Source organism: Papio anubis, chromosome 20 (genome assembly GCF_008728515.1).
Source record: "Papio anubis isolate 15944 chromosome 20, Panubis1.0, whole genome shotgun sequence".
NCBI lineage: Eukaryota > Metazoa > Chordata > Mammalia > Primates > Cercopithecidae > Papio > Papio anubis.
This window is the reverse complement of record NC_044995.1, coordinates 21467719-21482158: the sequence shown is the minus strand read 5'-3', so window position 1 is coordinate 21482158 and position 14440 is coordinate 21467719. Positions and strand designations below refer to the sequence as shown.

At 46.1% G+C, this 14440-nt stretch overlaps 1 protein-coding gene across 2 annotated transcripts; it reads right to left on the bottom strand.

Annotated features, from left to right (window-relative positions):
- Window positions 1-5555: 5555 nt before the first annotated feature.
- On the bottom strand, window positions 5556-13794 carry ZNF792 (zinc finger protein 792). Of its 2 annotated transcripts, none has more exons than XM_003915315.4 (4): window positions 13103-13703; window positions 10385-10511; window positions 9437-9559; window positions 5556-8773 (listed from the first exon to the last, which is right to left on the bottom strand). In XM_003915315.4, the coding sequence occupies exons 1-4, from the start codon at window positions 13133-13135 to the stop codon at window positions 7152-7154; spliced, it is 1905 nt and encodes a 634-aa protein (XP_003915364.1). In that variant the 5' UTR covers window positions 13136-13703; the 3' UTR covers window positions 5556-7151. The 2 variants fall into 2 exon arrangements, with proteins under 2 accessions (XP_003915364.1, XP_031515524.1); XM_031659664.1 differs by lacking the exon at window positions 13103-13703 and adding an exon at window positions 13714-13794 and having other exon boundaries at window positions 6638-8773.
- Between the last annotated feature and the right edge of the window lie 646 nt (window positions 13795-14440).

Genomic DNA, 14440 nt, shown 5'->3' with positions numbered 1-14440 from the left:
TAATGGTAAGCTGGTAAAAGTTCAAATCAGAGTATTACAAATCTAGGATGTGAAATGTAATCTCTGTGGTCACGACAAAGAAAATCATTATGGAATATACACAAAATGAAATGAGAATGAAATAAAAATGTTTCACATTTGAAAAATCAAACACACAAAATAGAGAGTAATATAGGAAATAAGGGACAAAAAAGCTAAAATCACATAGTAAATAAATAGCAAAATGACTGAAGTAAGTCCCTCCTTATCAGTAATTACTTTAAATATAACTGGATTAAATCCTCAGAGCAAAACACAGTAACTGGCAGAATGGGTTAAAAAACAAACAAATAACAACAACAAAAAACACCCATGATCCAACTATATGCTGTCTACTAAGTTTCATTTTAGATCCAAAGACACAAATAGATTGAAAGTAAAAGAATGGAAAAAGATATTCCATGCAAATAGTAACCAAAAGAAAGCAGGGATGGACATACTGGTACCAAACAAAATGGACCTTAAATCAAAATGAGGTTCCATAAGACAGAGACATTACATATTAAGATTCAAGACAGCAAGGACATATAACAATTATAAGCATTTATATACCTAATAACAGACCATCAAAATATACAAAGCAAAAATGGACAAAATTAACAGAAGAAATAGACAGTTCTACAACAATAGAGATTTCAATGACCCACTCTCAATAATAAAACAATCAGAAGGCCAATAAGGAAACAGAGGACTTGAACAATACAATAAGCCAATTAGATCTAACAGAAAATATATAGAATACACGATAACAATAGAATATACTTGCACATGGGATATGCTCCAAAATAGACCATGTTAGGCCATAAATTAAGGATCAATAGATTTTAAAAGATATATATCATATAAAATCCCTGATCACAAGAGGATAAAGTTAAGAAAACATGAAAATTCACAAATTTGTAGAAAGTAAATGACATTCTTAAATAATCATTATATCAAAGAAATCACAAAGGAAATTATAAAATGGAGATAAAAGAAAATGAAAACAATATACAAAAACTTGTAGGATACAACAAAAGCAGTGCCTAAGGAAGAAATTTATAGCTACAAAGATTATATTAAAACAGAAGAAAGATCTCAAATCAAAAATCTAACTTTACAACTTAAAAAAACTTAAGAAAAACTTTATAACTTAAGAAACTTAAGAACAACAGGCCAGGCGCGGTGGCTCAGGCCTGTAATCCCAGCACTTTAGAAGGCCAAGGCAGGCAGATCATGAGGTCAGGAGTTCGAGACCAGTCTGACCAACATGGTGAAACCCTGTCTCTACTAAAAATACAAAAATTAGCCGGGCGCACCTGTAATCCCAGCTACTCAGGAGGCTGAGGCAGGAGAATCACTTGAACCTGGGAGGTGGAGGTTGCCATGAGCCAAGATCGTGCCACTGCACTCCAGCCTGGGTGACAGAGCAAGGCTGTCTCAGAAAAAAAACAAACAAACAAACACTAAGCCAAAAAGCTAGCAGGAGGAAGGAAATAATAAAGATTAGAGCAGAGATAACCAGAGAATATAAAAGCAATAGAGAAATTTTAGTTAGAAATGACTAAAAAACAAAAAGAATATTCAAATTAATAAAATTAGAAATTAAAATGAAGGCACTATGATAGAGTCTATATAAATTTTAAAAATTCCAAGAGAGCTATGAACAATTGTATGCCAACAAATTGGATGCCCTAGAATGGATATATTCTGTGAAACACAAAATCTACTAAGACTGAATCATGAAAAACTAAAAGGCTGAGTACCATGGCTCATGCCAGTGATCCTAGCACTTTGGGAGACCAAAGCAGGAGGATGCTTAAGCCTAGGAGTTTGAGACTGGCCTGGGCAACACAGAGAGACCCTGTCTCTATAAAAATAAAAATTAGCTGGATATGATGTTGCATGCCTGTAGTCCCAGCTACTCAGGAAGCTGAAGTGGGAGGATCGTTGAGCCCAGCAGTTTGAGGCTGCAGTGAGCCATGATCATGCCACTGCACTCCAGCCTGGGTGACAAAGTGAGACTCTCACTCTCTGTCTCTCTCAATGATGAAGAAGAAGAGGAAGAGGAAGAAGAATAAGAAGAAAAGGAAGAAGAAAAAGAAAAGAAAAAAGAAAAATTTGAATAGGCCTATCAACAGTAAAGATAGACAATCAAAAACCTCCCAACAAGAAAAACACAAAAGCCCTGACCTGACAGCTTATCTGGTGAATACTACTTTACACTTAAAGAAGTAACACCAATCCTTCTTGAAATTTTCCACAAAACTGAAGGAGAGAACACTTCCTAACTCATTTTATGAAGCCAGAATTGCCCTGATGCCAAAGCCAGACAAACATAAGAAAACTACAGACCAATATCCTGTATGAACATTAATGCCAAAATCCTCAATCAAATATTAGCAAGCCAAATTAAGCAGCATGTTAAAAGGATTATACACCATGCCCAAGTGGGATTTATTTCTAGAAAGCAAGGATGGTTCAACGCATGAAAAACAATCAATACACTATTCCATATTAACAGAATAAAGGAAAAAAACCAGTCATCTCTTTTGATGCAGAAAAAGCATTTGACAAAACTTCAATACCATTTCATGTAAAAAAAAAAAAAAAACCCAAAAAATGAAATAAAAGGAAACTATGTCAACGTAATAAAAGCCAGATATTAAAAACCCATAGCTAACATCATTCTCAATGGTGAAAAACCAAAAGCTTTCTGATCAGGAACAAGGCAAAGATGTCCTCTTTCTCTATTTCTGTTCAACATGGTACTGTAAGTCCTAGCCAGAGTAATTAGGGAAGAAAAGAAGTAAAAGGCAGCCAAATTGGAAAGGAAGAAGTAAAATTATTTCTGATCACAGGTGATATTACATGTAGATAATTCTAAAGTTTTCACACACACAGAGACTGTCAAAATTAATAAATGAATTCAGCAAACTAGCAGGATAAAAAAATCAACACAGAAAAATGACTTACATTTCCATACACTAACAATGAACAATCCGAAAAGGAAATCATGAAAACAGTTCCATTTACATTAGCATCAAAAGTAATAGAATGCTTAGGAATTAACCAAGGAGGTGAAAACTTGTACAATGAAAAGTACAAATCACTCGTGAAAGAAAACAAAGACATAAATAAATGGAATGAAATTCCATATTCACAGATTGGGTAACAATATTATTAAGATGTCAATACCACCCAAAGTGATCTATAGATTTAATGGAATCCCTACTAAAATCCCAGTAATATCTTGTGCAGAAATATAAAGATCCATTCTAAAATTAATATGGAATCTCCAGGGACTCTGCACAGCCAAAAGAATATTGAAAAAGAACAAAGTTGAAGGTCTCACACTTCCTAATTTTAAAACTTACTACAAAGCTACAATAATCAAAACAGCATGAAACTGGTATAAGGACAGACAAACACACCAATAGAATAAAATGGAGCCCAGAAGTAAACCCTCACATATATGCTCAAATGATTTTTGACAGGGGTGCCAAGACCAACCAATGGGGAAAAGACAGTCTTTTGAACAAATGGTGTTAGGAAAATGGGATATCCACATGCAAAACAATGAATCTGGACCCTTACCTAACACCATATACAAAAATTAACTCCAAAAAGTGACTCAAAATGAATCAAAGACCTAGATGTAAGAGCTAAAACTCTTAGAGACATAGGTGGCAATGGTTCCTTAGATATGACACCAAAAGCAAAGACACCAAAAGAAAACATAGACAAATTGAACCTGATGAAAATTTAAAATTTTCTAATCAGACACTATGAACAGAGTAAAAAGGTCCACAGAATGGGAGAAAATATCTGATAAGGGATTAGTACTCAGAATGTACAGAAAAGTTGTAAAACTCAACAACAAAACAACCCAGTTCAAAAATGGAGATAAGGAGGGGTGAGTGGAAAAAAAAAAAAAATACTTGAGATAGAAATTTCACCGACCCCGGTAGCTGATGGCTCAAGCCTGTAATCCCAGCACTTTTGGGAGGCGAGGCAGGGCGGGATCCTGGGTCAGGAGATGGGGCCTCCTGGCAACCTGAGTGAAACCCGTCTCTACTAAAAAATAAAAACTAGCCCGAGGCCGAGTGGTGGGCGCCTGTGATTAGCTACTCCTGGAGGCCTGAGTCAGGAGAATAAGCGTGAACCGGGAAGTGAGCCTGCAGTGAGCTGAGATCAGGCCGCTGCCTCCAGCCCTGGAGGACAGAAGCGAGAGACTCCGTCTCAAAAAAAAAAAAAAAAAAGAAATTTCTCCAAAGATATACAAATGGCCAGTAAGCACATGAAATGATACTTAAAGTCACAAATCATTAGGGAAAGCATATCAAATGAGACACTACTTCACACCCATTAGAATGGCTATCACCAAAAACAAAAACAAAAACAAGTGCTGGTGAGGATGTAGAAAAAAAAAATTTTTTTTTTTTTTTTTTTGAGAGGGAATCTCGCTCTGCTGCCCAGGCTGGAGTGCAGTGGCATGATCTTGGCTCACTGCAAGCTCCGCCTCCTGTGTTCACACCATTCTCCTGCCTCAGCCTCCCAAGTAGCTGGGACTACAGGTGCCCACCACCACATCCAACTAATTTTTTGTATTTTTAGTAGAGACGGGGTTTCACCGTGTTAGCCAGGATGATCTCGATCTCCTGAACTCATGATCCACCCACCTCGACCTCCCAAAGTGCTGGGATTACAAGTGTGAACCACTGCGCCTGGCCCTGAAAAATTTAAAACTTTGTTTACTGTTGGTAAGAATGTGAAAGGGTGCAGCTCTGTGGAAAACAGTGTATGGCAAGTCCTCAAAAAACTAAAAATAGATTTACTATATCATCTAGTAATTCTCCTTCTGAGGACATACCCAAAAGAGTTGAAAGCAGGGTCTTGAAGAGATATTTGTGCACTCATGTTTGAAGCAGCATTATTTGCAATAGGTGAAAGGTGGAGGCGACCCAAGCATCCATTGACACATGATAGATAAGCAAAATGCAGCATATACAAGGAAATACTAATCAGCCTTAAAAAGGAAATTCTAACATATGCTCCAACATTGATGAACCTTGAGGATATTATGCTAAGTGTGAAATAAGCTAGTTACAAAAAGAAAAATACTTATTATTCTACTTATATGAGGTACCTAGAGTGGTCAAATTCATACAGACAAAAAGTAGAATGGTGGTTTTGAGGGGCTGGGGAAGGGAGAATGGGCAGTTATTGCTTGATGAGTACAGAATTTCAGTTTTGCAAGATTGAAGAGTTCTGGAGACAAATGGTGGCGATGGTTGCACAACAATACAAATCTACTTAATACCATTGAAGTATACACTAAAAATGGTTAGGATAGTAAATTTCATGTTAAGTGTATTTCATCAGATTTTTTTAACGTTTTTAAATAAATCATAAAAAACTATGGTGCACTCACCCAGAATAGCACTACTCAGTAGTAAAAGGAATGAACTATATATACACACAGCATGGATGATTCTCAAGATAATTACGCTGCATGAAAGAAACCAGACCAAAAAAAGAGTATAAATACTTTATGATTCCAATTGTGTTAATTCTAGAAAAGGCAAACAAATCTAAAGTAAAAAATGTAAATCAATGGTTTCCTGGGGAAGGCAAGGAGGGACTGTAAAGGGGCATGAGGTAGCTCTGCAGGTGATGGATACGTTCATTATCATGATTATGGTATTGGTTCCCTGAGTGTACATAATAAATGTACAAAACTTAACAAATATGTATAATTATTGCATGACAATTACGTATCAACAAAGCATTAAAACAAACTGTTGCACATAAAAATCCAACCTCCTACTCATTTTAGAAAATCCAATTTGGCAACCCTATATTGACTCTGCCATCTCTTTCTTCTTGCCTTGGGAGCAAAGAATGGCTGGCTATGTCATAGATGCTACAATCCCTATAGTATAGGATCTGCTTTTTTCTCAGTCCCTATTTTCCTGCTAGCACAGCACTGGCCTTGAGATGCACAGCACAGAGATGGTAACCCACAAAACCAAAACCTTTAGATTATTTGCTCTGCCAGTAACATTAGTCATAGGACAGAGGTCTAGAGGTCCTGAGAATTTCTGCAAACCCTGAATCCTGCACAGCCACATTCAAGGGAGCATTCATGGATGCACCTTTAGAACAGGTCTATTTCTGCTGGTTTGCTATAATCTCGCCTATTCCCTATTAATCACATCCAGTGTTTCTGTACAAATTATGGTCCCAACTGGGCCTGGTATGTCTTACAGTTAAGAGATACCTGCCTAAGGCTGAACTTCAGGGCATAAGGCTCCTTGGCAGGTGCTAAACAGCATCTGCTTTACAGTGTTGGGGAATATGGGGCAGCCCCTGGGAATAAGGGACCCAATTCACTCTGTTCCCACATGCACTAGGGTTTGTCACACCTGCCCCCTCCTCGGGGCAGATTCATGCCATTTAGACTACAATATTACACCCATAAATTCCTACACTTTTTCCTAGGAGGCCTTGGTGGCAATGCAAATGAGGCCAAGTCTGGATTGACAGTTGTTCTCTGTCATCCGCCTGTCCCCTCCAAGATAATCTGGAGACCCCTTCAGTCTGGTAGATCTTAACTCTGTTCTTGAACCACCCCACACAGTGATCAGAACATGGAAGATTAAAGGCGGCTTTATCATAAGGCCGTTATCATCGCATGAACCAGGGTGATGCACAGGAGGTAAGTTGTTGTACAGAGTAACATGAAGGCTGGACAAATCCTTCACAGGCATGAGACCAACAATGTCCCAGAAAAAGGGAAACCTTCTCTAGGACAAGCTGTCAGCAAAACCCTGCTCAGGACTTCACAGCCACAGGCTGGTCATGTCCACAGCTAAACCAGCCACACAGGGCGGGAATGACATCTTCCCACGACTTCAGACTACTCCTTATTCCCTTTAGGGATTGGAAAGAGAGAGGAGAGGTCTGCCTTCCCTGAGCAAAGTGGAGTGGTGGACACATTCTCTAGAGAGCTGCAGTGTGTGGTGCTGACATGGCTTCTATCACAACCCCAGCAGTGAAAAAACGCTGATAAAATCCATGGTAAGAGAATGTAACTTGTCCCCAGAAAGCTTCCAACAGAGCTAGCATTCCTAGGGAACCTCCTCAGGGTGGGTGCTTGGATGAACAAAGTTCAACTTGTAGTTGACAGCACCCTCATAAGGTCTGTTCTCAGAGCTTATCTCTGGGGTGTGCTGTTGCATTGAACAGGGAAGGAGCACATTCTCCATGCTCCTTTCTCTGGTATGAATCTTCTGATGCCGAATGAGGGTAGGCCTTTGGTTGAAGGCTTTCCCACATTCGCTGCATTCATAAGGCCTATCTGGTTTGTGAACTTTCAGGTGCTGCCTCAGATTGGACCTCTGCCTGAAGGTTTTCCCACATTCGCTGCACTCATAAGGCCGCTCGCCAGTGTGAAGTCTCCGGTGGTTATGGAGGCTGGAGCTTTGGTTGAAGAATTTCCCACATTCACTGCACTGGTAAGGCCGTTCGCCAGTGTGAAGTCTCCGATGGCTATTGAGGCTGGAGCTCTGGCTAAACAACTTCCCACATTCACTGCACTCATAAGGCCGTTCACCAGTGTGAACTCGCTGATGTTTCATGAGGTCAGAGCTTCGGCTGAAGGCTTTCCCACACTCACCACACCCATGAGGCCGCTCACCAGTGTGAACTATCTGATGTTGAATGAGGCTGGCGATGTGGCTGAAGAATTTCCCACATTCATTGCACTTGTAAGGTCTTTCTCCAGTGTGAACTCTCCAATGTTTAATTAGGCTGGAGTTGCAGTTGAAGGATTTCCCACATTCACTGCACTCATGGGCACTTCTGCCTGTATGAACCCTCTTATGATGAATGAGGTTGGAACGCTGGCTGAAGAACTTCCCACAGTCACTGCACTCATATGGCTTTTCACCAGTGTGAACCCTCTTATGCTGAATGAGGTTGGAGCTTCGGCTGAAGAATTTCCCACAGTCACCGCACACGTGAGGGCTTTCACCAGTGTGAACCCTGTGATGTTTAACAAGGCTAGAGTGCTGGCTGAAAAATTTCCCACATTCGCAGCACTCATACGGTTTTCCTCTATTGTGAACTTTCTGGTGTTGAGTGAGGTCAGCGGCGTAAGTGAAGAAGATTCCACATTTGCTGCATTCATAAGGCCTTTCTCTGCTGTGGATTCTCTGGTGCTGAACAAGAGTGGATTTGTCACTGAAGGCATCCCCAGAGTCACAGCACTTGTTATGCCTTAGTGCAATGTGAAAATCCACCATACTTTCGGTGGCCTTGTGCGGCTCCCCATCGCTGGGAGTGACCTCACACTGCAGAAACCCTGCTGTGGCCACAAAGTCCTCCCCGCCCTCCCTGCAGGTGGAAAGCTGATCTGATGTGTGGTCTCCCCAGGTCTTTATAGGCAAAGCCTGGTCCTCCTCCCTTCTGATAGGGTTGTGTATGTTCTGCTGCACCTGCCTCTGGGGAAGGTTTGCACTGAACTCAGAGCCTTTCACATATGCCTCACACAGAAATGGTTTCTGCCTGGGATGTGTTGTCTGGTGTTCAGCCAAATGCAAAATATCTTTCAAACGTAGGCCACATATGTCACAGGGGCAGGTCTTCTGGGGGCACAGAGTTGCCTCGGGACTCCTGTCCTGTGCCACTCCTTCTACAGAAACATTATGCTCAGAAGGTAAGTCCTTGCCCTCTGTTCCACGGCAAAAATCTGAAAGCAGAGAAATGCTAGTGAAGTTCGTATAAACTTTAATAGAAGGAAAGACCCCCATCACCTATGCTTGGCTGACCTAAGAATGAGTCCATGGGATTGTTGACAACACAAGAAGGCTCAGGTCAGGGTAAGGAATAATCTGCTCTGCCATACTGTGCCTGGCCAGGTCACAAAATACAGGAGGCCTTATCAGGACCAGAGACACAAGGATGGCAGAAAGTATTGGGCAGAAAGCCAAGGTCTCCCACTCACGTCTCTTTAAAGGCCTTTTGGCAGGGCCTGGGCTGCTGGTAACCTGTGAGGGCTATGCAGTGCGAGCATCTAGACCCAGTAAAACCTGCAACTGAGTAGCTGGTGTTCAAGCACATCAAGGAAAAGCATGTATCTCACAACATATTAAGCGTAGGCCAGTGTTGGAAAGTGCTGCAGAGGAAGCTGAAAGAGAGAAACGGAGGCCAGAAAGGTGGGGCATAGGCAAGAGGTCCAACTCAGAATAGCAATGGTAAGTGGATAATGTGTCAAGCACGGGGAAGGAAAAGCAGAGATGTGGTCTGGCTACTGGCTTTGGTATCAAATGATGATGAATAGGAGAGAAGATGCTGGTATGATGTAAACACAGTGGTGGTGTCACATCCTCCCCCAGCTCCCGTCACTGCTTACCAGAACCAGGCCTGCCATAAGCCCCTCTGGCCATGGCTGATGTCATATCCACACTGTCAGGCACCCAGGGCTCTTTCCCCATCTCCAGCTGGGAAACGATGTGGGACCTGAAAGATATAAGTCCTAAGGGAAAGACAGAGTGGGTGAGTGGCCAGCACCTGCCCAGTTGAACTACCCCATGACAGACTACAGGACAGGAAACTCCGTATGACACAGGGACATCGGGTGGTCGTGGCAAGAGGTAACCACGTCAGTGATTGGAATTCCTGGCACAGTCTGGCTAAGGAAATATTAGCAAGAGGAAAGGCACAGAATTTAAACCAGAGAACTGGCCGGGCGCAGTGGCTCAAGCCTTTAATCCCAGCACTTTGGGAGGCCGAGACGGGCGGATCACTAGGTCAGGAGATCGAGACCATCCTGGCTAACACGGTGAAACCCCGTCTCTACTAAAAAATACAAAAAACTAGCTGGGCGAGGTGGCGGGCGCCTGTAGTCCCGGCTACTCGGGAGGCTGAGGCCGGAGAATGGCGTAAACCTGGGAGGCAGAGCTTGCAGTGAGCTGAGATCCGGCCACTGCACTCCAGCCTGGGTGACAGAGTGAGACTCCATCTCAAAAAAAAAAAAAAAAAATTAAACCACAGAACTGTCAGATCTGGATAATCACCCAGGAGGGAATGGCCAAGTCAGAGGGAGCCACGCAGCTGACTGCAAGACCCCTCATGCCTGGAGCTTCCCTGCAAGTCTTCAGGCAGCAGGTGTGGGGGCTGCTCAGGGAGAGGAGGGAACAATGTACATAGCTTAGCCCCAGAAGCCACAACACACATACCAGGAAAGCGGGGATGGAAGCAGTGCCAGTGGTCTGGCTGTGGGAAGGAAAGAGCCGTTTCTTGGGCAAAGGGGACAGGCAGAGATGAGCTCGGGACACCAGGGTAGGGGTGACAGCCTTACCCAGCGAGGCTATAAGTGCAAAGTTTTCCAGCATCACATCGCAGTACAGGAGTCTCTGAGCCTCATCGAGGAGCCCCCACTCCTCCTGGGAGAAGTAAATGGTCACGTCCTCAAAGGTCACGCAGCCCTGCCATGATGGGGACAGTTTGTTCCATGATCAGTCTCTGTCCTTGGGACTCGCTGTCCATCCCCTGCTCACTCTCCTCCCCAGCTCCACAGCTCCAGGAGGCAGTAGGCCCTAGTTCTGTGGGCACCTCATGTGACCACTGTGTCAGCCCAGAGCAGCAACAGGCAGGGGACAGAGAGGCTCCCTCCAAGCTCTGCGCCTGAAGTCCATGGCCCAACTCCCTCTTCTGGGAGCCTCTTCCCCTAGTGTCACACTTCTCAGATACAGATGTGGACTTCTCTCCCTTAAACCCCAGTCCAGAGCCCTGGGGTAAACAGCTCACACTCCCTCCCACGTGCATTTCACTCTGGACTGCACCATCCTCACAGCTCCAGACCTCACCACAGCCTCCCATTGCCACTGCCACCCTCTCCCCATCCTGGTCCCTATCATAGCCATCTCCACAGGCTCCCATGTGTCACTCTGCACACAGCATCCAGAGAGTACCTGGCAAACACGGCCACCATCCCAGTCTGCCCCAGATCTTTGATGGCCTCCACTGCCAAGGGCAACACCCAGGTAACAGGGAGAGGGAGTGCTCCACCCTTGCCTTGGAGCCCCCCAGCTCCCCTGGCCTGGCTTCAACCTAAGCCACCCACGGCACACATGGATGTCACATACCCTTGGCCTTCTTTGTTGCACATTCTGACCGTGTCATCACTCACACTTATTGAAAAAATAAAAAAAAAAAGCCAACCTCTCTGGCCATCCTACCCCCACCCAAGGCCAGAAACTCTGCCAATTGACCCCTCTTGCCCCAAGTTAATTCCCCAGCCTGAGGACAAACCCCATCAAGGGTCACCACAGAAGCCTGGTGAGAACATAGGTGAGTGTGTAAGCACCAGCCCAGGCCTCACTGCAATATTACCTCCTCTACTGCTAAGCCTCAGCATCCATCTCATTCACGTCTACACTCTTTGGGATGATCTGGCCACCTGCCAGACCCTCTGATACACCCACACAGAGCCCCCACCACCACCACCATGACCACTACTGTTCCTCACCTGTCTTTATGATGCCAAACAGGCCACGGTCCCCAAGCAAGAACCCTGCTCTCAGTTTTCCAGCCCCACCTTCCTCTTTTTTTTTTTTAACATCATTGTCACCATGACCTGGAGTTTCACCTCCTAAATCTGACACACAGCTACGCTCCCGTCCACACACCAGATGGCACATTTTGGATGTTTCTAACAGTTGAAATAAACAAAGACCAATGAAATGAGAAAAGCCAAAGCTACTTACTCAAAGCAAGAGAGACTCAACGCAAGCTGGGAGTGGGAAAGTTTTATAGCGAAAGAGAAGGAAGGCTTCAGGCATGCCCTGGTTGGAGGCTCCTGTTCGTAGGTGGGTGACCTAGAAGTGGGCATCCTATGTGATTGGTTAGGGTGCGTATCTGCCTTTCTCTGGCTGGTCTTAAATCAGAAGCAGGAGCAAACATTAGGAAAGCTGTCTGTGATTAATCAAACCCTGGCCATTTGGGACTGCTCATTACAGAAGTTAGTGTTTTAACTTCCTGGATTGTCAGTTCAGATAGCAATCTGGCTTCCTGTGGGTTTGACAGACAGCAGGCTGGCTTCCTGCTGTATGGGTTGTTTATTGTAGATAAGGGGGTTGGTTTCCTGGGCAGGTTCTGGGGCAGAGTTCTATTTGTACACATCATCTGGCCATTGTTCTCATGAATATCCAGTCTCTCATAACCTTAACAACTCCCTCAGAACACCCTGAGTGTTTAGCTGCCCGCTCTTCAACTCCATTTGGGAGTCTCTGGGAAATCACAGGCTCAACCTGGCCGAAACCTAACTTCTACCGCTTCCACGGAAAATTCCTCCCACAACCAACTTCTCAGTTCATGAAGCTGGATTCACCAAACCAAAAACCATGGATTCTTCTCTCGTCTTTTTCACCCTCCACATCGGAAAATGTGTTCAGCTTGACTTAAAAGGCATCAAGTTCCCAATCACGTCCTCTACCTCCAGTCCCCACTCTGGTCCGGACAGCAGCAGCACTGGCCTGGGCTATTCCATTAGGCTACTCCTTGGCTTCCCCGCCTCCGGCCCACCCCCATGCAGTTCTCCACTCTGCATCCACAGGGAGCCTGTTAAGACCTGAGTCACAACATCTTCCTCCTCTGCCCTAAACCTTCCATGGCTCCTAACACCCTCAAAACAGAGGCCCAGGTCTTCAGCCCACCTGCTCTCTGGTTCCAGCAGACATAACAGTGACCTGGGTGGGGTTCCTTGAACACTCCCAACTCAGTCTCCACACCGTGCCCAACCCCACCCCCCAAGCTTTTGCGTATGCTGGTTCCTGTGCCTACAAAGCCCTTTCTCCCTTCATCCCCATTACATTTCAGAAACGGAAGCCACTCTATATAAACCCTGCCCTGATTCAGGATCCTAGCTGGGAACGACTCCTTTCCAGGGTCCCCTGACTCAAAAGCAAGGAAATGGAAAAGGTGAAAAGTCCTAGAACAAAGCCATCTTTTGCGTCTCAACGCCGGGAACAGGAGGGTGGGGGGCCGACAGCGGAGGGCCTAACGCCCAAGCACTCACCTGCGCGGGATCCCGCAGGGCCGCCTCCGCCATCGGAGTCTGTGGTCAGAGCAGGGCCCCACGGTGCGGGCGACCACGGGGCAGGAGAAGGGGGTCTCGCAGCCTCAGGCTACCACCCACCTGGCCGTGCCCCAGGCGAGGTGTGACCCCGGGTTGAGGGTCGCACTCCTAGCCTCAGTCTCCCCCGTGCAAAATGCGCGCGGCGCCCGGGGCGCAGGCTCTGGGGGCGCTGAGAGCGCGCAGCTCCGCCGGGCACCCCCGTTGCAAGGGGTCACGGCTGGTGCAAAGGCGCAGAGGGGGTCCCCGGCCTCACTGTCCCTGGCACGGTCCGGGAAAGCCGGCGCAGCAGCTTCAGGGGCGCAGCCGCACCCGCCCCGCCCCCAGCCCGGGGTCCCCAGCTGCTTAGGACTCAGCCTCCCTGCCGGGAAATGACCGGCGAGGCTGCAGCACAGGAAGTTCCGGCCCCCACCCAGGCGGCCGGGAGAGTCGCGCTCTCCCAGACTGTCATTGGCCTGGCGCCAGCCGCCGGTGCACAGGCAGGGTCTGGGGGTCGCGAGTTTCTGCCCAACCTCTCGTCAGGCTGGGGATCCAGGACCGGAAGGAGAACGGACCTTGCCAAGTCTCCACCGCCGCCGCCTGCAGCCCTCGGGCCTTCCCCTTAAAGGGGCCGCTCCCGAGCCTGCGGCCGCTAGCGCTAAACCCCGCCCACCAAAGGCCCAGGCCGTGCTCTTCCTGCGCGTGTGGGCATCGGCAAGCCGCTTCACCCCTAAAAGACCTAAATTCACACTGGAAATAGGGATAGTACCCAATGGGCGGGGTCTTTGCTTAGTAATATTAAATGTCGCTCTCGTTCAGGGCTTCTCAAACCAGCAACAGCCGCATCACCTGGGGACTGGCTGAAAATGCAAGTTCTGGGGCAACAACTTAAATCTAAGGACTCAGAAATTCTGGGGATGGGATTCAGCCTTCTCTACTTTTGGGGGAGGAGGAGGTGGGGGATGGGTCTCGTTCTTTTGTCCAGGCTGGAGTGCAGTGGCCTGATCATAGCTCACTGAAGCCTCCATCTCGGGCTCAAGTTATCCTCCTGCCTCAGCCTACCAGGTAGATGGGACTACAGGCGTGCACGATCATACACAGCTAATGTTTAAATTTTTTATGAAGACTGGATCTCCCTGTGTGGCCTAGGCTGGTCTCAAACTCCTGAGCTCAAGCAGTCCTCGCCTCGGCCTCCAAAAGTATTGGGATTGCAGGCGTGAGCTACGGTGCCGGGCCTCCTTCTCTGTTTTAACAAGCCCTCTGGGGACTCCAATGCTGGCTCCAACTTTAGAGCAGGGATTT